A 25,576-nucleotide genomic window follows, 5' to 3' on the forward strand; every position below is an offset into this window, starting at 1 on the left:
CATTGGGAAGTGTTGCCATCCTTTTACAATCTAAATGCCCCAGATGTTAAGGATTAAGAAGCCAGTAACACAAAAAATGATATTGGAGACAAGAAATACACTGGGAGAGGCCAATATTATATCAAACGTTCATGTGCCTGCTTTTGACTGATAACAATGGCGCATACTTTAGGATATTATAGACCTTTTGAATTAAATAATATAATTGATTTGTAATATATTTTATTAATCATAAGATGGCTTGTAATAACCTCATATACTTACCCCCAAACTCAATAGTCTTCTATTTGATCTTCAGACTGGTTATAGAGCCTGCCCTCTGTAGGTGGCTCCTTACACTCATTCTCAGATAGGTTCTTGAGGGCGCTATGCACCACCTATGAAAACTGATCTCATTACTAATTTGTGACTACCTGTAATTATTAAAAGAGCAATTACAGAAACTAATCTAAAAAAAAAATAAAAGTTTGATTGTTCATTCATTGTTTCATTAATTGTCATCCATTCATTTATTAATTGATTTTCTTATTGTTTTATTTGCTTTTTGTTTATTCATTCATTTATTAATTTCACTTATTTACCGTTTATTTAGTTAGTTATTGATTGATAGATTGATTATGTTAATGTTTCTAATTCCAGTGTTCACTATGATATTCCGTGAGTATCTGCTACTGTCCAGACTTGCATTCTAATTAAGTAATAGCCTTGTAATAAAAATATTATTCATAGTAGGTAAATTAAACAATAGGTGATTATAAAATATGTAATTTGTTGAGTAGTATAAAATAAATGATGGTGGCATTTTGGGAATATGGTATATGTAATTTGTTGAGTAGTATAAAACTATTATAGATGATGGTGGCATTTGGGGAATATGGTATATGTAATTTGTTAAGTAGTATAAAATAGATGGTGGTGGCATTTGGGAAATATGGTATATGTAATTTGTTGAGTAGTATAAAACTATTATAGATGGTGGTGGCATTTGGGGAATATGGTATATGTAATTTGTTTAGTAGTATCAAATAGATGGTGGTGGCATTTGGGAAATATGGTATATGTAATTTGTTAAGTAGTATAAAATAGATGATGGTGGCATTTGGGAAATATGATATATGTAATTTGTTAAGTAGTATAAAATCTATGATGGTGGCATTTGGGGAATATGGTATATGTAATTTGTTGAGTAGTATAAAATAGATGGTGGTGGCATTTGGGAAATATGGTATATGTAATTTGTTGTAGTATAAAATCTATGGTGGTGGCATTTGGGAAATATGGTATATGTAATTTGTTGAGTAATATAAAATAGATGGTGGTGGCATTTGGGGAATATGGTATATGTAATTTGTTGAGTAGTATAAAATAGATGATGGTGGCATTTGGGGAATATGGTATATGTAATTTGTTGAGTAGTATAAAATAGATGGTGGTGGCATTTGGGGAATATGGTATATGTAATTTGTTGAGTAGTATAAAATCTATGATGGTAGCATTTGGGAAATATGGTATATGTAATTTGTTAAGTAGTATAAAATAGATGGTGGTGGCATTTGGAGAATATGGTATATGTAATTTGTTGAGTAGTACAAAATAGATGGTGGTGGCATTTGGGGAATATGGTATATGTAATTTGTTGAGTAGTATAAAATAGATGATGGTGGCATTTGGGGAATATGGTATATGTAATTTGTTAAGTAGTATAAAATCTATGGTGGTAGCATTTGGGGAATATGGTATATGTAATTTGTTGAGTAGTATAAAATCTATGGTGGTAGCATTCAATTCTAGTGTACTTTGTCACTAACTTGACCTGTGCAAATCTCATGCAAATTTTGCTGGATCATCAGCCAATCAGAACTTCTGTTACAAACCACTTCCTAGTAAAGCATACTCCAATTGGTTTACATAGGTATAGTAGATAAGTATATAGGTATAGTAGATCAGATATAGTTTGAGGCAATGTAACCACTGATTGGTACTAAATTGTTTATACAGTTGTAGTCTCTTACATTGTTTACATTGAATTTGACCATATTCTGATTGAATAACCACTTTTTTATCAAATTAGATTTACCTGTAAATCAATTTAAGACATAATGAGCCATTTTTTAGTCAAACAGGACAGTAATAACTTCTTTGGAATATAAAATTGACCTTAATATATATCCTAATGACAATTATCCAAATTATTTTTCAAGGTCCTATTAGGGATTTATCTGAACAATTTTAGCTCTCTCCCTGGATTTTAAACTATAATAAATAAGTATCATGGTCTCAACTGTGCTTCTGATTGTAGGAAGACAGTAAGTAGTAGGAATAATTTTCATACATATGCAGCTTTCTGTACAATGTTATTCCATTTTTGCTGAAAACGCTATGTAGTTTTCATTATTTCTGACAACATAAACAATTGATCTATAGAATAAAATGTCTATACTTAGTTTTCCTTTCACCCAAAATATCATGACTAAAACAAAGATGACTAGCAAATGCAGTTTGTCTCAAGTGATGTTAGAAACTACTTTGAAAATGACAAAATGACAAAAATTATCGCAATTATTCATGATATTGAATTATTTTTTAGGGTAGCATACAGGAATAAAGTAATGGAGCGAAAGGTTAGTGAGCGTCTTTTAGAAGCAATTGATGGCAAAGCAGCAGAAAAGTAAGTAAATTGGTGATTAAATTTCACTGAAAGTATGTTGTTTAGTTTTACAAGTGGCTTAAAGATGTTAACAGCTGTCAACTGAGTGATCAACTGTTCCATGCAGTTTCGAAGTAAACTCAGATTAAACCAGTTCTCTGAGAAAATATTTAATTATAGAGATGATGTTTTCAGACTGTGATGTCATGTATTTAATGGTGCATTTTGTGTGCATGAATTTGGATCATGAATCAAAAATCTTAGCCAATGAAATTTGAACCAAAAATGAAATGAGCAGCCACAATGATTGCCAACATTCAGAAGTGATAACAATTGCTAAAAATTGATTACTCTTGTTTCCGAGAGTTGATGCATATATTGATGTGAAGTCACAAAGCTCCAATAAATCATCTTTTACCTTGTATGGTTTTTCATGCATCATAGGGAATGTTATTTTTTTCGCAGGCAGTGGTTGAAGTCAGAAGACATAATGAGAGGAACATTGTTATTTTTAGATGAAGAAAGAGAAAAACAGGTATGTAAATTTTGTAAACTGCAATATGTTTTGAAATGTAGGATGTTTTGTAGGATGGGCATTTTTTTTACATACTGCTCATCAAGTCTGAACATCTTCCAAAAGATTTTGGAAAATCGTACATTACACAGTGTGATTGATTCAGGCACTATATACATGCAAATTTTTTATTTATATTATTTATTTTATTCCATTACAGACGTCTCTAGTTTTACACGATTTCAATGGCCACCATTTTCTGCTTTAAAATGCTATGGGGTTAATATAGCAATAAAGTCAAGTTCAGTGATCCGTTACTGTTTGACTCTTTTTCAAATTTACATGACATAAAGAATAAAATAAAAGATAAGTTATGGTCTCCTGATTTTATGACATTATTTTTGTGAATCATATACTTGACTAACATCTGTTACAAGTTCAAGTACCAATTTTGCCATTGTTTTTTTTCATCAATGGCTACACTGGGGTAGTTTCAAAATTCCCATACTTTCTGTGCATGCTCTGAAAAATCTGTTTAACACCAAGCAGGTTGTCACCAATGTAAAATCTCATTTAACTGAGATACAGTGCTCTCAACTACATTTGTTCAAATAACTATCAAAATCATGTTCAGGTAGCTCGTCTTTGAACAAATTTGTTAATGAATTTATGCTTACGTTACTATATAAAGATGCCAGTAATACTATTTCTGATTGGTTCTGATTCAACGATTACTGAACACAATTTGGATAGTAATTTATCTGGTAGCTGTACATGTAATTAGACAAGTTTAAAAATTCTGGTGGCTAATGATGTTACATGCACGAAATATTTGCATACACCTGACTCTCGTACCCGGTACTAAGGCAATTACCGAGAGACTTTGCAACATCTCGAGATACTTTCCTAGACACTCCAGTGAATGTTATAGACGCAATAAAGTTACATATCCACTTACTTGAGAGTCAGTCTACAATGACCATTGAAGTGTCTGGGGATATCGGGTACGGGAGTCAAGTGTATGCAAATATCTTGCACCCACTGTAAATGTGTATTATTCACCATTAACAGATCTAGATGTACTTTGTTTTATTCGTTGTTTTCAGTATGGTAAATTGAAGGACCCATTTTTCAAGTCGTATCTTGGCTGTGCATTCATCCTCTTTCTATGTATGGCAATTGTGCAGTTTATTGTCATGCCGAAGACAATGATGTTGTTCATAAGCTATGCGGTGTCTTGTATTCTGTTGTTATCTATTCTCTTCATTGCCATTGCAAAGCACATATTTGTAAGTATCTGTATGATTCAGTGCTTTTTATATGTCTTTATAATCATAACAGAATCACTCACTCAGAATGCATGTCAATATTGTTTGATCTCACTAAATATTGCTGAATGGCCATGTCTGCAACCGGTTCTCATAGATGAGTTTGACAATTTTAATCAAATTTTGCATGATCAAGTTTAGTACATATTGGGTAGGCAGTTTTTTTTTTTTTTAAATCTAATTGAAGATGGCGAACTAATGGCCATTTTATTTTTTACTATGTTTCTCTGGCATGCAGCGACTACTTATGTTCAAATTTGGTACACAGATACTATATCACAAGATACACATGCAGCTAATTAGTCCTCGTTCGGACGCAGTTCGAAAACGAGGACTTATGATTTGACCTCCGTGTGTCTGTGCGTCCATGCGTGCTTCCGTGTGTGCGTCCCGACCTGTATCTTAGAAATGCCTGGACTAATCACAATCAAACTTCACACATACATCATACATGATATTATACATATGCACATCAATTTGTTTCACGATCTGATTCAAGATGGCCGAATGGCAGTCATTTTTGTGCTAAAAATCATCAAAATCAAGCATTTTCGGCTGTTTACAGATGGATTTTGTTCAAAATTGGTATATACGTTAGACATTATAGGATCTTGATGCGCATCATTTTGTTTTTCAGATAAGATTCAAAATGGCCGACTGGCGGCCATTTTGTTTTAATGAATGTGGTTCTTGTGCCATATGTCTGACTTGCTTTCACTGATTATGTTCAAATTTTAAATATTCATTATACATCATGTCATAGATAGACAGATATATTGGTTTGATGATCCTATTCAAAATGGCCGAATGGTGGCCATTTTTGTGCTAAAAAATCATCAAATATCAAGCGTTTCTGGCATTTATGGATGGATTTCGTTCAAATTTGGTACATATATTAGACATTACAGGTTTCTGATGCTAATCATTTATTTTTCAGATCGGATTCAAAATGGCTGTCTGGCGGCCATTTTGTTTTAATGAATGGGCTTCTAGACCCATATCTCTGACTTGTTTTGACTGATTATTTTCAAATTTTTAATATTCATTATACATCATGTCATGGATATACGGATATATTGGTTTGACGTTCCTTTTCAAAGTGGCCAAATTGTGGCTATTTTTGTGCTAAAAAAATCATTTCTTGCATTTATGGATGGATTTTGTTCAAACTTATAACATACATTAGATCATTACAGGTTCCTGATGCACGTCATTTTATTTTTCAGATTGGATTCAAAACGGCTGACTGGCGGCCATTTTGTTTTAATGATTGGGCTTCTAGAGCCATATCTCTTAAATGCTTTGACTGATTATATTCAAATTTTATATATTCGTTATACATCATATAATGAATATCATATATATATATATACATATATTCAAAATGGCTGATTTTGAATGCTGTTTCAGAGCAATATCTCTCAATATGGACAAGTACTTGTTTGACGATCAGATACAAATGTCAATCATTTTAATGTTAAAAAATCATATTTCTGACATGGTTATATTCCAGCTATATTACTATAAACAAAACTATATACCGGTATCCTAAATTCGATAACTAACGGGGACTGTGCCATGCATGGCTTGTTTTGTTTTCTTATCTGATCGAATTTGGCTACTTGGCATCATTCTTGGATTAAAATCGTTAAATCCTATAACATAAACTCATCTGCCACTAGTTCTCTGAGATGATTGCATGAGCTGATCTAAATCAACTTGGTACAATGACAATACATAATGAGAGGCAGATTCTTATTTTTTGGAAATTTATTGATTCAAGATGGCAATTTGTTTTTGTTTACTCCTTCCCTTCTGTTTCTCTATATCTCTTTATAAAGTGTTACTGTAAACAAACACCATCATGGATAACAGATTCAGTTAATGCAGTACTAAGAAATCGATGGCTAAGAAGATTGTTGGCATCTATCACTGTGATCATTATCTATGTCATGGCCGTCATTAATATTGTAAGTACTCACTAATTAAAGGTAATCCCAATATGTACTATGTACTATGGGTAACGGAAAAAACTGATCAGATATTTAATTGAAGTCACATTTCCTAAACCTGAAACTGCCACAATTGATATATATAAATAGATTAAAATTTTATAATAAGATTATAGTTTCTATACATAATATATGTATTATTAAAAGAGACTTGTACCAACATGCCCCAAGGATGTATTGTTATGACAGATATGACGACAATCTACACTACAATTATGATTCTGGATATTATAAAGACACTAAACCAAGAAGAGATTATATGTATAATCACCAGTATGATGAGTACATGCCAAATTATTAATCTTTTTTCATCTTTACATTTACTTAATTATGGACATGCCAAATTTTTTTTTTTCTTATATACAACATGTAACTATTTAGATATAATATTTCGACCTACAACCTACCTGTTTGCTGTACACAGTTAGGTAATTAAAAAATGAAACAAATTAATAGAACATACCTAAAGCTAGGCAGCTGGAATGTACATGGCTTAGATGACAAATGTACTGAGATTGATTTTAGTACAGTAGTACAAAATTATGATATTTTTTGTATACAAGAAACATGGCTTGGTAGCAGTAGTAATAGTTTAGTATTGGATGTAGAAAATTATAGCCATTTCAGGTCAGATAGGATAAGAAAATCTAATAGGAGCAGAAGAAATTCGGGATGTGTTGCACTGTTGTTTAAATCAACATTAAGAAATGGGTTACATAAAATTTCTTCTGACATAAGTGATTTTATGTGGTGCAAATTGGATAAAAGTTATTTTTCTCTGGACAAAGATATCTATCTGGGTTGCATTTATATACCGCCAGAGAATTCTGTATACTACCCCAGACCATTCGTCCCGGTGTTATCGCTATCGCCACACGAGACTCCAGCTTGTCTCCTATACAATTTGACTGCGCACATCCAGAAAGTAGATGTAGCTGCGATTGGTGGAATACTAATGAGTTGAGTGTCAATCAAACGCCCACGCTATCTTTAGTAAACAAAGTCACGTGACACGCGCCATTTTAGTTTTGGCAGGCGATTTCAAGGCAGCACGCTTAACCCTTTCGTTCACAGGTTGGGAGATATTAGAATGACTGACAATTTCACGCCACTGTTTTACATTATTGGCGGATTTTTCTGCGCTATCAATCTTTCTCTTACAAACTAGACATAGATGAGACGACAGAGTCGCTCCTTTCACAACGTCGCACTGGATCAAATTGGAAAGACGATTTCCATAAGTTATCCCTCCTGCTTTTCCTGGCTTGAATAAATTCACACACGACTTTAACTGTCCACAAACTCGAAGACTACACGAACACAGTCTACAATAGTTGTCCGCAACAATATGTATGTATTTCTTCGGTGTACTGATGCACGAATGCACCGTGACACGGTGTTTCTCGGGTGTCGCCATCGCTGAGAATGCCGCCAGCGCAATTTTTCACCCAACTCGCGATTCTGTTTTGCAACATTTTATCAATATTCCCTTTGACAAAATCGCCGACAAAAGCACCGCTTTGCTGATCTTTTGTTCTATAATTCTTAATGCAAACACCGACCCTAGTAGTAATTAGTAACGTCCCCTAGTACATATGAACGGTCGTCATTGCAAATCGAACATCCTTTTGAAATTTGGACGTCGGGCAGGCGATTTCAAGGCACCGCACTTAAATATTAGCAACATATTTTTCTGAGCGGTTGTTTATTCTCTTTCAAACGAGACATAAATGTGACGACATAGTCGATCCCTTATCTAGCTGCAGTTCTGTAGCTCGCTTGGTTTCGCTGTCGGTTATTTTGTTCGTCGTGGTGTTAACGCGAAACCAGGGAGCTACAGTTCCATCCTATGCGAGTTACCATATTTTACCGACCTGAAATCAGGTCGGGCCGTAACAGCCGTTTATTTTCATTATTTTCGCCTCAAGTTTCTACTTTTCTACTGTCGATGGGTCCCGAAACTATTTCATCAATTATTTTGAGGGCGATTGTCCGAAATTGGTCGTTTTCACGACGAAAACTGCGTGAAATGGGAAAACTGTGACGCCTTGATAACTTATTCAAGATGGCGGCAAACGCGGGGATTTCGCTGTAGTTTTCCGCGGTTTTCGTCGTGAAATCGACCAATTTCGGACAATCGCCCTCAAAATAATTGATGAAATAGTTTCGGGACCCATCGATAGTAGAAAAGTAGAAACTTGAGGCGAAAATAATGAAAAAAAACGGCTGTGACCTGATTTCAGGTCGGTAAAATATGGTAACTCGCATAGGATGGAACTGTAGCTCCCTGGTTTCGCGTTAACACCACGACGAACAAAATAACCGACAGCGAAACCAAGCGAGCTACAGAACTGCAGCTATCCCTTATCCACCGCTAAGAATGCCGCAATGTTTCGTTCGTTTTGCAACATGCCACAAATCGTCGAAAAAAACACCACTTCGACGGAAGCTTGCGTAATAAGGGGGTTAAAACAAGAAAACAAATGCCATGTTTAATACATATCGACCTGTTTTACTTGCGAAAGATAACGGAACATGAACTCGTTTCGTGCGACTTCGGAACCCGAAGGAACACACCAACAACGTTGAATTTACCCGCTATCTTCCAAATATGGTATATTAATTTATTCAGTTGTTTATTTAGAGTGACGTCCGCGGTCGAATGCGATTGGCTATCGATGTCAGTGCAAAGGTCATATGAATATTAAAATTAAGTGGGCGGAAGGAAAATTGTATAGGAGACAAGCTGGAGTCTCGTGTGGCGATAGCGATAACACCGGGACGAATGGTCTGGGGTATCTGTATACCATTCCGACCATGATTATTTTGAAACTTTAGAAAAAGATATTGCAAGGTTTTCCCAGCAGGGTGAGGTGATTATTATTGGTGATATGAACAGTCGAACAGGAAACCTTACTGACAACATACCATTTGATGGCAATTTGCATATTCCTGTTCCAACTACTTATACCTCAGATAATTTCAGTAAAAGGCAAACGCAAGACTGTAAAATTAATAAGTTTGGTAAACAGTTGATTGATCTTTGTATTGGTAATAATATGATAGTTGTTAATGGGAGGACAGTAGGTGATCTAGTGGGAAATTATACATGTTATCATCCAGCTGGATCCAGTTTGGTTGATTATTGTGTATGTACTAAAAGCATGTATAAATACATACAGCATTTCAAAGTGAATGACTTAAACTACCTGTCAGATCACTGTTCAATTGAAATGACATTGGCAATTAAGGGAGAAAGAAACAATGAAAAGACGGATAGGTTAAACCCACTCCCTCCCAAATACATATGGGATGAAGACTCAAAAAATAAGTTCAAAAATATTTTACAAAATCAAAATGTTGAAAAGAGTCTTTATACATTTCTTAATTGTAATACAGAAAACATGAATGTGAATGAAACAACTGATCAATTAAAAAACATTCTACTAAATATTGCTGACAATAGCTTAAAAAAGGTCAAACAAGGAAAAAATAAAAAAAGAAATACAAAATATAAAACGCCTTGGTTTGACAAAACGTGCAATGAAGTCAGAAGAGAACTTATAAAACTGGCAAAAACATTATCTCATCAGCCAAACAATTTTATTGTTAAACATACTATACATTAAAAAAACATTACAAAAAATAGTCAAAAATAAGAAAAAAGAATTTAAAGAAAATACAATAAAACAGTTGCAGGAAATGGGTGACAACAATCACACAGAGTATTGGTCAGTTCTAAAATGTTTGAGGAATGCAGAAAATAGAAAATCTGATGCCATTATAACAAATGACAATTTTATGGATCACTTTAATAAGCTATATAATAATAATAACATAAAGAATAATAAAATTGACCAAGACTTATTAGCAAAGGAGAACTTAAAAAACTACAATGCAGTGTTGAACGAAGAGATTAAAAAGTCTGAAGTAATTAGTGCAATAAAAAAACCAAAAACCAAACTTTTATTATAGATGGTAAAAACATAACACCAGTCAAGGAGTTCTGTTATTTGGGTATGATATTCACTCCGAATGGAAAATTTAAAACAAACCATTGTATGCTAGAAAATAAAGCAATGAAGACATTATTTGCCATTAGACAAACTATACTTAGTCATAAAGTGATTTCAACTTCATTGTGTTTAAAATTATTTGATCAGTTGGTTACACCCATTCTAATGTAAGGGTCAGAAATTTGGGCAGGTGAACTAACAAATGACACAAATAACCTAGAGCAAGTTTGTAATAATTATTATCGTTTTATTCTTGGTGTTAGTAAATTTACACAATCAGTTGGTATAAGGGGTGAACTAGGTAGATTCCCAGTAAAAATAAATGCAATGGTTTCAAAGGTTAAATACTGGTACAGAATAAATTTGCTTCCTGAAAATCACATATTAAAATGTGCATTAAAGGAAATACAAAATAATTCTACCTGGATTACTCAAATAAAAACAATTTTTGGAGAAAAAAACTTGTCTAAAATAAAAGAAACTAACAAGATCAACAATATTAATCAACTAACTAATGTTGTAAAAACAAAGCTATCAAATGAATTTATTCAATCATGGAGAAAACAATTAAATAAAAAAGAGGGGAACAAACTTAGAACATATAGTGTATTTAAACAAAAATTTGAATTAGAAAACTATCTAAATGAAATGAAAAACTTCAGCCAACGTAGAGTTTTAGCAAAGTTTAGGCTCAGTGACCACAACCTTGAAATTGAATTGGGAAGGAAGAGTAAACCAAAAACCCCAGAAAATGAAAGAACGTGCAAAAAATGCAATTCAGATCAAATTGAAGATGAAATGCATTTCATCTTAGATTGCAATTTCTATGAAGTAGAGAGAAAACATGTCTTGGAGTATTTTAAAATAAAAATTAATGACTTGTGAAAATAATGGGAAATAATATGGCTTTGTCATATTATTTAAAAAATACAATTTTCTAAAAGATAAATATGTAACTGTGGTCTGGGAGAACCTTGCTGCTGTTTAATCATTTTTTTCAGAGATTTTCTAATTTGTATTTCTTTCTATGTTGAATTTCAGTGTATTTTAATTTTAGTGTGTCTTATTTTATTTGTCTTTTGTATTCATTTTACCTTACTAAACCCACAGATGGTTAAGTTGTGTAATAAAGTTATTATTATTATTAAAAAAGGCTGGAGACACAACAAACTAACTGTGACATTCAATTATAATCTATAAAAAAATTAATACTATAAGTCTGATAATTTGTTGAACAAAGAAGACTTGTACAATTTTACAAACATAAAATCATGCATTATTTCATTATTGCATCTTTCAAATTAAATTAACATGAACAAGGAACTTTCATAATCTCGTGGCAGGCTGGCCGGCCGGCTGGTTCGTGGCTAATGACGGCCAAGTGAATTCTAATATTTTCTGGAATCTAACATTTTGATTTTTGGCGTAATTTCAATTGATGAATTGGCAGTAAGTAATCACAGTTAATATTTTAGCTGTGATTCTTGAAGTTGTACCTTCCTCTGGCATACCTAGGCCCTCTGGCAAATGAAAATGAAAAATGAAACGTCCCAAAATGAAAATAGGATTTTGATTTTTGTCACTCATTTCATAATCCCATTTTTGAAAACTAAATGTTGCCGCCACAGGCATAACTTCGAAACTGCAGCTAAACTTTAAATCGCAATTGCTTACAGTCAACTCATCAATTGATATCATGCCAAAAAAACAAAATGTTAGAGTCCAGAAAATATTATATTGGCCATCATTAGCCACAGACCTCGGCCTCAGCCTCACACTGCTACACTATACATTTACTCATAGTTCCCGCCAGATTGCCTGTGTGTATGTGTGCATACTCAGGGGTATGGAGTCATTTTATTACCGCAATTTCCAGAGTTTTCAAAGCATAGGAGTACATGTTGATGTTATTGCCAGCTATCCAATCTGTATAGTTACATTGCACCAGAGGCTGGTTATTTAAATTGACTACTTTGAAGCGAACATACAACATTGTATCCAAATGGAGACTCAGTGCAGTTTACGAGAATCCATTATGTTGAATAATGGTCAGTATTGACACCTTAAAATTTACTGGTGTTGACAATGGTGTAATAGAATACACATTCAGTGCATGGCTCATTCACAAGCCCTCTATCCGAATAGATGTGGCTCATTTAATAATCTTCTTCCATTGAATTTTCCAAACTTCCAAATAATGATTCAAATTACAGTAATTCACTCCTTGGTTATTATTTTATGCCCTGCAGAATCAGAATTTTCTCTCAGAAAAAAATCATCATTGGTTTTCAGAGCTTATATTTCACATAGAAAAAGCCTTTGGATTAAAAGACTTGATGATCTACAGAAATATATATCAGTAATCACCAGAAATGACAGAGAATTAGGGCATGAAAAATACTTTGTGCATTGGCAGTGCAGCCGTGAAACGTTTTTGAACAAAAAACTAAATTTTCCGTATTGGAGCAGAATGCTTCTAACCTGAAATCATGTGTAAAATAAATAAATAAATGTTCTGCAACTATATGTATAAAATGTTAGAGGTCATTCAGAGGAAGAGATCATTAGTAACCCAACAATATAAGCTTGCTAGTAATTGACTGTGTTCGTAGCACTTAAACATGTACTGTGGAATACTTTATTTTCGCTGGAATTAATTTTCACTGAAAAGGCTTTTTGGGCAGTTTGTATGGAATTTGTTTTCACTGTTTTTTGATGAGTTTAATGTGAAATATAGGAAAAAAAGTATATTCGCTGGATTTTATTTTCACGGAATCATCCCTTCAGCGAAAATAGTGAAAATAAATTCCAAGCGAAAATAAAGTATTCTACAGTATGTGTCTGTTCTATCGATATCTCAAGAACCTCTTGCTGGATTTCAATGAAACTTGTTACATGGATGCCCCGGAACAAAGCACAGAACTGATCAGTTTTAAGTTGCAATTATATGCATATGAATTTTCTAATTTGCTTAATAATTAACTAATTTTTTGTTTTTCTACTGATATCAACACATTTTAATGAACCTTGGTAGCTTGATGTACTTGGCATTGATCAGACCGGAATACTGTAGAGCTGATTCCCACACATATTAATTAGCTGATTTTCATAAATTAGGGAAATTATCTATTATCTAAATTACCACATGTTATATAGGTTTTCTCGGGGTTAAGTCATGTACATGTGTACGTGTTTAATTTGGGATTGAATTCTGTGCATACTAATTAAGTCATTTGCATAAATTAACCAATTAACCAAATTATATATTACATATTTTTTCCAATACCACTCATTTTAAATAGAACTATGTATATAGGTGCTTTTGAACCATCCAGAGACTTGATAACTTTAGAGTTTGAAATACATGCATATTAATTACCTAATTTACATAAATTTTGCAATTTTCTGATATCTTAATAACATGTACCGGATTTAAAATAAACCTTGGTACATAAATGCCCAAGACTGCACAAATACAAGCAGGTACATCTAAGGCAGGCATACTGTATTTATTTTTTTCTGCTGGAACAGCTGATATCTTAAAGTCCATACTTGATGTAATTTTTTTCCTAGGGGAAGAGGTCGAAAAAAAAAATGTAATGATTCCATGTAATTGAGTCATTCTCTAATTGAAGAATTACCTTATTCAAATTGTATATATCAATAGCTATTAGGACTATTATTAATTGTATAATAGAACAATTCCATGTACTTACCATAGTGTAGCAAAGATTTGGAAATTTGAATAGCATGAAAATGTTACTGTTGTAACACTGTTAATAGCACTGTATGCGTTGGAATAGAAGGATATTCAGACTTTCTTATATTAAAGGGAGTAGTCGTCGTGCCGCTACCTGTTCGATATGGGACTCATAGCGACGTATACAACACGTGTAAAATACATTGTTTATTTACATGTAATTCGAACACGCGCTGCGCGGCGACCACCATGCTTTAAGGTATTGCTGATTGTATGCACACTAAACAAAATAAAGTTTTGATTCTCTCTGAAAAAAAAAGTGAAAAATTATGTGATTTTAATTACACATATACATTGGGACATATTTAAAAAAACATGTGATGCGATGACTGTTGTTCTTTATAATTAATTCCTAACACATTCAATTATTGTATTTTCAGTTAAGTTGCAGTGTATCATCGTCAGAATCAATACAGCTGTCATCAAATAATGACTCAGTAGAGGCGAATCAGACTGTTTCTTATGAATTAACCTGTCCATACCCTACTGTAAGTCAAATGTATAAAATATTTACTTGATTACAGGGGTTTTCATTATGTTATACTGCATTCTGTCTCGACAACAAATTGCTTTTAATTATTAGATTTGAGTAAATCGAGGCATTAAAGCAGTCTTGTGTACCATTACAAAAATATAAACAAATGAGGTAACAGTATACTGTAAAATACTTTATTTTCACTTGGAATTAATTTTTGCTGAAGGAATAATTCAGTGAAAATAAAATCCAGCGAATATACATATATTTTACATTCAACTCGTAAAAATTCAGTGAAAATAAATTTCATACAAAACACCGAAATAGTCCTTTCAGCGAAAATTTATTCCAGCTAAAATAAATTATTTTACAATAACAGCCTTTTGACTATCTTAACTATGACAAATTCATGCTCATTAATGTAAGATGTTTGTTTTTTTCAGTATTTTATATTTAGTTGCATATTAGCAATGGTTGCCAGCATGGTGTTTTTACGTATTACATATTGGATGAAAGCCATATTTATGTTGGCAGCTCTGACTGCATATATCGTTATTCTAAACTACACACACAAATTGGTGTTTGATGCCTATGATTATACACTTTACCTTAATACAGGGTAAGTACACTCAATTTTATTAGCTCCCCTGTCGACTTTGTCGAGCGGAGCTTATCATATGAGTGATTGTTCGTCGTTGTCCGTGTCAATGTTTTACTTTTTAGCTCCGCTGTCGACTTTGTCGAACGGAGCTTATCATATGAGTGATTGTTCGTCGTTGTCCGTGTCAATGTTTTACTTTTTAGCTCCACTGTCGACTTTGTCGAGCGGAGCTTATCATATGAGTGATTGTTTGTCGTCGTCGTCCGTCGTCCGTGTCAATGTTTTACTTTTTTGACTTCTTCTTGAAAACTACAAGCCTGAATGCTTTGATACTTGGTGTATATGTACCTTGGGTAGACCTCTCTTAGATTTGTTCATTTCATGTTGATATCTTTAATTCTCTAATTTTGGTGAATATTTTTGTCATTTTTGGTAAAAAGTGATATTTTCAACTTCTTGTTAAAAACCGCAAGTCCAATTGCATTGATATTACATATATAGGTACTACATGTGGACCTCTCTCAGATTTGTTCATTTCATAATGATATCTTTAATTCTCTAATTTTGATGAATATTTTTGTAATTTTTGGTAAAAAGTGATATTTTCGACTTCTTGTTTAAAACCGCAAGTCCAATTGCTTTGATATATTATACATATAGGTACTACATGTGGACCTCTCTCGGATTTGTCATGTGCATTGCTAACAGTGGAGCTATCTCAGCGGAGAGGTTGCTTGTATTCATTCTACAGTATATTACAATACATTCAATGATTAATGCAACCTCACTTTTTTATCTGAGGATTTGCATAGATTGGTTGTGTGGCATGATTTTCAAAGCTTCTCAATTAAAAATCCTGCCTAGAGGGATGAAAGCAGTCTCTGTACCATGTAAACAAGATCAACATGCTGAAAAATTGCTAAATTGCCCTCTCCCCTCCTGTGTGACATCTATAGACTTCATTTTAAAAGCTTCTCCTTTAAAAATCCTGCCTAGAGGGATGAAACCCGTGGCTTTACCATGTAAACAAGGTTGACTGTAAACTGCTAAATTAGCCCCCCCCCCCCCCCCACAATTAATTAATTTGTTGCTTCAACAGACGACATTTACTTCTTTGAAATCTTTTGTTATTTTGCACCATTTGGCCTGAATTGTTGGTTAGGCAATAAATTGTAGGTGGCTTAGGTTTATTTCTCATTTCTTTTAAGTTCTCATTTTTTACAAAATATTTGTTCCTGGCAAAATTGAATTTATGAAAAGAATTTTAAATTTGTAAAATCTATAATTTTATATATTTCAGTTACAATGATTATGTATCAACCCGTTGGCATGGCACCCTATATTTAGCAACTATATATGTTACATTGTTGGTTTTAGACAGACAGGTAAGTGTAAATTTTTAGTCCCTGTTTGGACGCAGAAAATGGCTGACTGGCAGCCATTTTGTTTTTAAATGAATGCACTTCTAGAGCTATATCTTTGACATGCTTTGACTGATTATGTTCAAATTTTATATATTCATTATATATTATGTTATAGATATATAGCTGTATTCAAAATGGCCGATTTTGTTTTAATTAATGCTGTTCCAGAGCATTATCTCTCAATATGGACAGGTACTCGTTTGACGATCAGATACAAGATGTCAATCATTTTAATGTTAAAAAATTATATTCCTGACATGGTTATATTCCAGCTATATTACTATAAACAAAACTTTATATCTTAAAATCAATAACTAACAGGGACTGTGCCTTGCATGGCTTGTCTTTTGATCTATTACATGAAAAAATAACATTTGATTGTATAATATCCTACATCCTGCATGCTACTTCAGTACTAGACTCTACAATTGTTACACTCCTGAAACCACTGCTTATCTAGTGAGAGCTAAACGTGTATCAGCAGGTGAGCAACAGGACCAACTAACACGATCACGCACAGGTTCGTGAGCGGTTATGAATGGCCGGCTTTAGCAAAACCGTGCGATTCGGACGATGATGATCAACAGGACCAACTATCTACATACATTATCTTATTCGCATTTCAGATGGAGTATACAGCTAGGTTAGATTTTTTATGGCAGTCAAAGTTTGGTGTTGAGCGAGAAGAAGTGGAAACCATGGAGTCGCTAAATAAAGTCCTTTTAGAAAATGTACTCCCTAAACATGTGGCAGAACATTTCTTAAAAAGTGGCATGAAATCTGATGTGAGTGTAACAACAAGCTTTATTTCATATTATGTTATAGGTCTGATTTTCTTTTAATTTTTAGCTCCGCTGTCAACTTTTTCGAGCGGAGCTTATCATATGAGTGATTGTCGGTCGTCGTCCTTGTCAATGTTTTACTTTTTTGACTTCTCCTTGAAAACTATAAGCCTGACTGCTTTGATACTTGGTGTATATGTACCTTGATGATATCTTTAATTCTCTAATTTTGGTGAATATTCTTGTCATTTTTGGTAAAAAGCGATATTTTCGACTTCTTGTTAAAAACCACAAGTTCAATTGCTTTAATATTATACATATATAGGTACTACATGTGGACCTCTCTCAGATTTGTTCATTTCATGATGATATCTTCAATTCTCTAATTTGGATGAATATTTTTGTCATTTTTGGTAAAAAGTGATATTTTCGACTTCTTGTTGAAAACCACAAGTCCAATTGCTTTGATATTACATATATAGGTACTACATGTGGACCTCTCTCAGATTTGTTCATTTTGTAATGATATCTTTAATTCTCTAATTTTGGTGAATATTTTTGTCATTTTTGCTAAAAAGTGATATTTTTGAATTCTTGTTCAATTGCTTTCATACATATACATTGTAGGTACTACATGTAGACCTCTCTCAGATTTGTTCATTTCGTGGTGATGTCTTCAATTATCTAATTTTGATGAATATTTTTGTCATTTTTGGTGAAAAGTGATATTTTTGAATTCTTGTTGAAAACGGCAAGTCCGATTGCTTTGATACCATACATATTGTTCATTTTCTAATAATATCTTCAGTTCTTTAATTGAAATGTGCATTGCTAACAGCGGATCTATCTCTTCCAACAGGCTGCTTGTTTTGTTTTTGCAACTTGCATATCTTAGTTTACATTTACATGTTCTAATTTTCACAATAGGAGCTATACCATCAGGGCTACAGTTTAGTTGCTGTGATGTTTGCATCAATACCAAACTACAAAGAGTTTTATACAGAGACAGATGTGAACAAAGAAGGGCTGGAATGTCTGAGACTCTTAAATGAAATCATTGCTGATTTTGATGAGGTTGGTTTGTTAACAACTCATAGCTTGTGTCTTAATATATATAGATTATAAAGTGAATATTATGCAAGAAATGAAAAGAGTTTGATAAGAGCATTTGTCTGCACGGCTCCTACATTTTAGTTCAAGCGTAATATGTAATAAAATATCAATACTGTTATGATGATTTCTATGGAAAATATTTTACAACTGGTAACACATTTTAGAGTTTTGAGCATTTAATCATGGATTATACAAATTAATATTTTCTGAAAAAATATTATTGGCAAACTAACATTTAATATTGATTCCACCTCAATAAATTGTACCGGTAGTTTCTACAGACATTTTGTAAATCTTTAACTAAACTAAAACCTAAATTCTTCTTATCAATTCTATTCCAGGATTTTTATGAAAATTTTCTTCGTATAGAAATTTGCTCGATATATACATGCAATTGTATAGAAAAATAACAATTTCTTCTTTTTTTTATTAAGAAAATCTATAATAAAATAAAATTTCCTTTAACTTATGTGGAATTCTCAGACTTTTTTTTTATAGGGATGCTATATATAAATGCAGTAAAACATTCTACTGTAGGAGTATGTGAAATTTGACATTGTGTAACCAGAGAAGCCTTCTTAACAAAAATCCACTGATAATGGGGTTAACATTCAGAAATTACTACATCTAATTCTGAGTAATTCTGTTCAAAATAAAAACTGTATCCTTGACAACCAAAAAAATCAAACACAGCAACACTGTATTGTTATATTCACCGATCAAGTTGGATTTTAGCAAACCAAAGTTGTTCAGAATTGAAAATGGAGCAAATACTTTTGTGAATCTATACTTTCAGCAAGGTTATCTTTTGTTTTAACATTTACAGTCAGTTAATTTAAGATAAATAAATAATTTGAAACATTACTACTAGTATGTTGATATTTACCCTTCCTTGGAAATAATCATTGTTTATATTTTATCTAGGTATTTGTAATTGACAAACATGGCAGCTAATCCTCATTCACACCTAATTGAGCTTGTTGTAGAATCATTGAATATTAATGAAACAATACTTACACAGTGTGTACCATGAGTAAAGAAAAGAGTGTAAACTTGTTATGAGAGTAGAAAAACAGCATTTTATCATAGAAAAAAAAACCATGTCTGATAACAGATAGAGCAAATGTTAAAATGTTTATTTATTTTCTGAAAAACCAAATGACTACATCTCTACTTTACTGAATCAGATGCTGTTTTGATTATAGGAGTTATTTCTTAGTGTGTGGTTACATGTATATGACCATGGAGGTATAATCTGTTTATACTTCCATGATATGACAGACGTACATTGTATGTATTTTATTATAAATCACTTGATTAGTGCTATTGAATCTTATTTATTGTTAACTATAAACTTAATACACCATATGCATATTCTTGGTTTGTAAAATAACTTACAATCCAATGGTTTCTTTCTTGATGTGATTTCAGTTGTTGTCCAAGCCTAAATACAGCTGTGTGGAGAAGATTAAAACAATTGGCAGCACTTACATGGCAGCAGCAGGGCTCCATCAAAGTGAAGAAAATGATGAACGGCCGCTTGAAAAACTTGCTGAGGAAAATGTTAAAGTGAGCATTCATGTAATATATTTTAATTCACAAAATGAAAAAAAAACAATGTTAACACGATATGTTGCAGCATTTGGCTCAGTCTTGATAGTATGTGCTTTTTCCAATAATTTTATTGCAGCTCCTAATTTCTTATTAGTGAACCCCTGATGTAAAAGGATATCAACAAATCAATAAATAGTAATTAGTAATTAATAGACAGGGTAAACAGTCAGTGTCACCTTACTGGTTGTTCTATTTCACTTAATTTTGTTTGTAAACAGACGTTTTTTTCTTATTCTGCCATCTAGTAGTTGGTTGTAGACATGTCCACGAAGCTATCATCCTTGGTTAGAGGCTTAATTATGCAGGTGCATAACTGATCAAAATACACATTGCCCTGTTGATGATCATTAAAAATCTGAAAGTGGGTTTCTAAAACCAAAAAAATGGGGCTAGAAGTGGATAAAGTTTCAGTTCAGAATGCGATAAACTCATAAATGTGAGAATACATCACCTGCATGCACTCATAAATATAGTTAATGGCAGGAGTTCCAAACCGAAAGGGATTTGGGGAGGGGGTTGAACAACTTTTTACTAATCATAGTAAAGGTTAATATGAAAAAAAAAACAGGCTTTAGCACAATCGCCACAGGGCCTACTCCTGTATGTGTCAGTAATTATTATAATTATATAATGTGTTTATATGAGAATAACTTTTTTTTTTCAGGATGGTGCCAACTCTAAACAGGCCTTATATTATGTTGGTGTATTAAATGAGTTTGCCATGGCAATGATGCAAAAATTAGATATTATTAATAAACATTCTTTTAATGATTTTAAACTCAGAATAGGTAAGTGAAATCTCTTCTCAAACTCTTGAACTTAGTAAAATTGAAAAAGAAGAATATATAAACATTCCAATTAAAGCATATTGGATGTCATTCGTATATTAAAAATGTTTCATAGCTGATCTTTACTCTTATATACTGTAAAATGACTAATTTTCACTGGGTTTAAATTTGGCTGATTTACCGTTTCAGGCATATTCAATGGGTTTTAAATTCATTGTTTTATCATTTATCTAAATGGGCTCTATGCAAAATTTTACATATTCACTGGGTTTTAATTTAGCGCATTTTCCAGTCAGTGAAATAAGCAAAATTAAAGCCCAGTGAAAAATTAACCCTTTTACAGTATATAATATCAATTATCTCTTTTTGTATGTGTTGAGGGTTAAAATATATTGGTCATCTGAACTAAACTGAACTGCCCACTTTTGAATTGGGTGACAAATTTATCTATTTTGTTGCGACAGAAATTAGTTTGCATCCCTTGCAATGATTTATAAGATTAGGGTATGATGTGTGATGAAAATCTCACATTAATTGAACGGTCACACAAAATGAAATGTGATCACAAATTTTCAAGAGGAACCTACATTTTCAGAAATCCTCGCTTGTTTAATTACGTAAACAAAGGAGAATGAAATTATCACTGCATTCAATAAAGAAAAACACATATTACACAGCAAGGACACTATTGAAAACAGTCTGAGATGAACTAGAATCAGTTCTTCCACAGACTCACTAATTTGTATTAGGATTTCGAGAACATCTCACAATTCGTGTGATTTCCCAAATTCATTTGTGACCCTCAATACATATCATACTGTACACCTTCATACTCTCAATTTATGAATTCTTAGTAATATATATATAATCGATTTAAATGTAAGAGAATGTTCCACCACCTCAAATAACACTATATAGTCATAACTTTCATGTGTGTAGCACATATAATTATATTGATATGTTCTTAAAAGTTCATTATTATCCTCTATCATCCTCCTTAGGATCATGCTAATTATGTCAATTGTGAAAGCATGATTCTCTTTGGTTATTTCCAAATCTTCCCTATTTTGCTTTTTGATGCCTTGTTTAGATATACCGGTAGAATATAAAATTTGCAAAATGTTTAATTGTATCTAAAAAAAAGTTACTGTTCATTTTAAGCTGATAAACAATAGAAGATTTCTGTGATTTTATTTATTTTTGCATCATAGGTATCAATCATGGCCCTGTTGTGGCAGGAGTAATTGGTGCAAGGAAACCACAGTATGACATATGGGGTAATACTGTTAATGTTGCAAGTCGAATGGATTCTACAGGGGTTATTGGATGTATACAGGTAAGTAGGAGGGAGGAGGAGTCATTTTATTTGTATGTACCAGTATATTGGATTACGTAGCTGTAGTGACCAAATAAGCTGTGAACTAATAGTACAGAAACGATTAAGTATGATCACAGTAGATATCATCGATTCATAGTCTTCGATTTAATATGAATGAACCAAAATCACACTAACTCAAGGTAACACCAATTTCTCTTCACTGTTCCCTATTAGCTCCCCCTCCCCCAAATATTCATGTCACTGCCTTCATCAGTTAAATCATAATTTTAATGATAATTTCAGAATAAAAATAAAATTTAAATGCTCCTCGTGTGTGTTGATTTTAGAAAAAAAGGACTGAAGCTTTTTAAATATTAAGGTAGCAAGAAGGGAAATTTTCACTTTTTTCTTGATTTTTCAAAAATTGACAAAACGGTTACTTTAGACCTTGATACATCATCCCAGGTTTACAAAAGATCGAAATTGCGAAATAACGTTGCTTAAATTAGTGTTTTAAAATGCTAGCAGAAAAGACTACAACTGCCGTTTCGTGGATATTTGCATAATGTTTATCTTTGGAACGGTTTAAATAGTAACATCTTATCTGTATACTCTGTTGTTGACGATTCTGATATAACGGGCGATAAGCTTCCCGTCGCATACAATGCGTGTTTATTTAACGTCCATTGTCAGCATTATTGTCAGTCGAGAATTATTGATCAATCCTCAAGCAAAGCACTATCAGCCGTACGCATTTGACGTAGTTCTTCTTTATTACTCAATGATACACACATTGTATCCTAGGTGACTGAAGAAACAAGTAAAGTGTTATCAGAACTGGGGTTTGTATGCGAGACTCGAGGTTATGTGTCTGTTAAAGGCAAAGGACAACTAAAAACATTTCTTGTACGCAAACTGGACAAATCTCTATCACAGGCAGCTATTCACTAGTACCGGAATATCCATCATTGGTATGCAAATATCATGGTCCGTTTTACCAATTTTAGTCAACACAAATATTGGATAGATCGTACACTACACTGTATCATGTGCATCGCTAGGAAACAGATGATAGGATCCACATATTTCTTATTCATGGATCGTCTCCAGATTCTCTTTGTTACATATCTCTTGTAATGATGCAAAGCCTCTATTATGCAATCTGTTCAATACAAATATTATTAGTTTCGTCCAATGTCTTGTATTCATCTTTTGGATAACTAAACTTCTGAATGCCCTTTTCATCTTGATCTGTCTTAGTTTCCATGTAGTTTTGAAATGTTTTACGTGAACATGATAATGTCACAATTTATGCAAATGGAGACCATCTATTTGAAAACAAATTACATAATTGAACTATATTAAAGTTAATCTCATGCTTCAAATTCTTATTTACATAATATGTAAACTATGTTTCCTAACCTAGTACTCTGCATATTCACAATAAATAGTCGTATTGATCAATAATAAAATTTACACTTATCATTATTCTGTCAAACCATGCTTTAATATATCTTGTATTTACTCTATTTTTCTATGTTTTTATTGATGATGTAGCTTCTGTAAAACCATAAGCGCTTTTAAACCTGCTCACTGTCAAGTGTGCATGTTTATATGCTGCGCTAACATGGTATGGGGTGATGTCTGCCAATAGACGAGTTTTGGGTTATAGCACTATCAGAGAAGGGGGTGATTTTTAGCTTGTACAGTTTGTTCACTGGTTTTTCTGGTTCCTGGCATTCTGATTAAATGTCATAAGTTGAAACATCTTTACACCAGAGTGGGCAAGTTTCTAATGCAATGACGAAACTCAAAACTTGTCTTATAATTTTGTGTTCACGAACTGTATAGTGTCAGGGGTGTATACAGGGTCCATAGCACCAAAAGCCAAATGATTTCCAAGACTTTTCCACACCTTTACCAAACTTTCTTGCATTTTTCCAAGACATTTTGACCCTTAATTCAGGCCAACATCATCACCAGAGCTCATCAAAGTTCTGAAGATATGATTGTTCCCTGGAGAAAAAATTGAATTAATAACTATGACTTTTCTAAGATTTTTCATTTTTCCTGTAATTTAAAGACAACACAAAGACTTTCCAGACCTCAAAAAATCAAAAGACTTTCAGAGGATTTTTCAATTGCTGTGGACCCTGGTATACCATTTTAATAAAGTGATTGAGAAATAACATCCAATCTCTTCACTCTGACATGTATTATATATCTTTTATATATTGTGTGATATGCAATAAATTAATTAACTGTAGATATATTAATGCTGCTAAGACCAGTTGGATTGAGTTGCAGTGCACCAAATGTAGCACAAACACTGTTAGTTTAATAACAAGCGTGTTGAAAATATTTTATTTATTAAACTTATATAAGTATTTTTAAAGATGTTTTTAATGACTAAATATACAAATGTAGTTTACTGTTTTTGTATCTTGGCACATTTTTTAAAAAATAAATTAATATACAGTTTTCAAATCCTAGTTTGCAATTGAATGTATATATATGCAAGTGATTGAATTGACCATATTTCCTAATCTAGTTATTCCCATTCATGTCGCCACTAGCCATTCATTCACATCAACTTGCACCCTTAGAATAGAGCACAGAGACTCTATTTAAGTCCCTGTTTGGTCGCAGTCCGAAAATGGAACTTGATAGATTGACATCTCTGTGTGCATCCATGCTTAGGCATTCCTGGACTGACTACATTCAAACTTCACTCATACATCATACATAATATTATAAATATTATACATTAATTTGTTTCACAATGGTTATTCAAATGGCGGCCATTTTTGTGCTGAAAAATCAACAAAGTCAAACATATTTGGCATTCCAGATCTCAGCTTTGTACATACATTGGACATTATAGGACCTTGAAGCATGTCATTTTGTTTTTCAAATCTGATTCAAAATGGCCGACTGGCAGCCATTTTGTTTATATCACCAGATCTTTTTAATTTCTTATTTTATTTAAACTTGGTACTTACATTAGACATTATGGGTCCCTGAGGCACTTCATTTTGTATTTCAGATTGGATTCAAAATATTACTAAATGTGGTTCTGACATGCTTTGACTGATTATGTTCAAATTTGATATATTCATTATACATCAAGTCATAGATGTACAAATGTATTGAATTGAATCTCCGATTTGTGTCAAATCAAATG

At 32.7% G+C, this 25,576-nt stretch overlaps 1 protein-coding gene across 1 annotated transcript in view; it reads left to right on the top strand.

The window, feature by feature from the left end:
• Positions 1 to 24,884, top strand: part of LOC102803250 (adenylate cyclase type 2-like) — a 121,619-nt gene extending 96,735 nt beyond the window's left edge. Inside the window, exons 12-25 of the mRNA XM_085500250.1 lie at positions 640 to 657; positions 2,588 to 2,668; positions 3,113 to 3,182; positions 4,268 to 4,450; positions 6,331 to 6,459; positions 14,658 to 14,765; positions 15,196 to 15,371; positions 16,654 to 16,738; positions 17,404 to 17,562; positions 18,487 to 18,633; positions 20,104 to 20,241; positions 20,951 to 21,074; positions 22,286 to 22,410; positions 23,197 to 24,884. Coding sequence (XP_085356376.1) covers positions 640 to 657; positions 2,588 to 2,668; positions 3,113 to 3,182; positions 4,268 to 4,450; positions 6,331 to 6,459; positions 14,658 to 14,765; positions 15,196 to 15,371; positions 16,654 to 16,738; positions 17,404 to 17,562; positions 18,487 to 18,633; positions 20,104 to 20,241; positions 20,951 to 21,074; positions 22,286 to 22,410; positions 23,197 to 23,343 — 1,690 coding nt within the window. The 3' untranslated portion in view covers positions 23,344 to 24,884. The remainder of the gene's footprint in view (positions 1 to 639; positions 658 to 2,587; positions 2,669 to 3,112; positions 3,183 to 4,267; positions 4,451 to 6,330; positions 6,460 to 14,657; positions 14,766 to 15,195; positions 15,372 to 16,653; positions 16,739 to 17,403; positions 17,563 to 18,486; positions 18,634 to 20,103; positions 20,242 to 20,950; positions 21,075 to 22,285; positions 22,411 to 23,196) is intronic.
• Positions 24,885 to 25,576: the final 692 nt, after the last annotated feature.

The sequence above is a fragment of the Saccoglossus kowalevskii genome, chromosome 6 (genome assembly GCF_978046115.1).
Source record: "Saccoglossus kowalevskii chromosome 6, keSacKowa6.1, whole genome shotgun sequence".
Classification (NCBI taxonomy): Eukaryota; Metazoa; Hemichordata; class Enteropneusta; family Harrimaniidae; genus Saccoglossus; species Saccoglossus kowalevskii.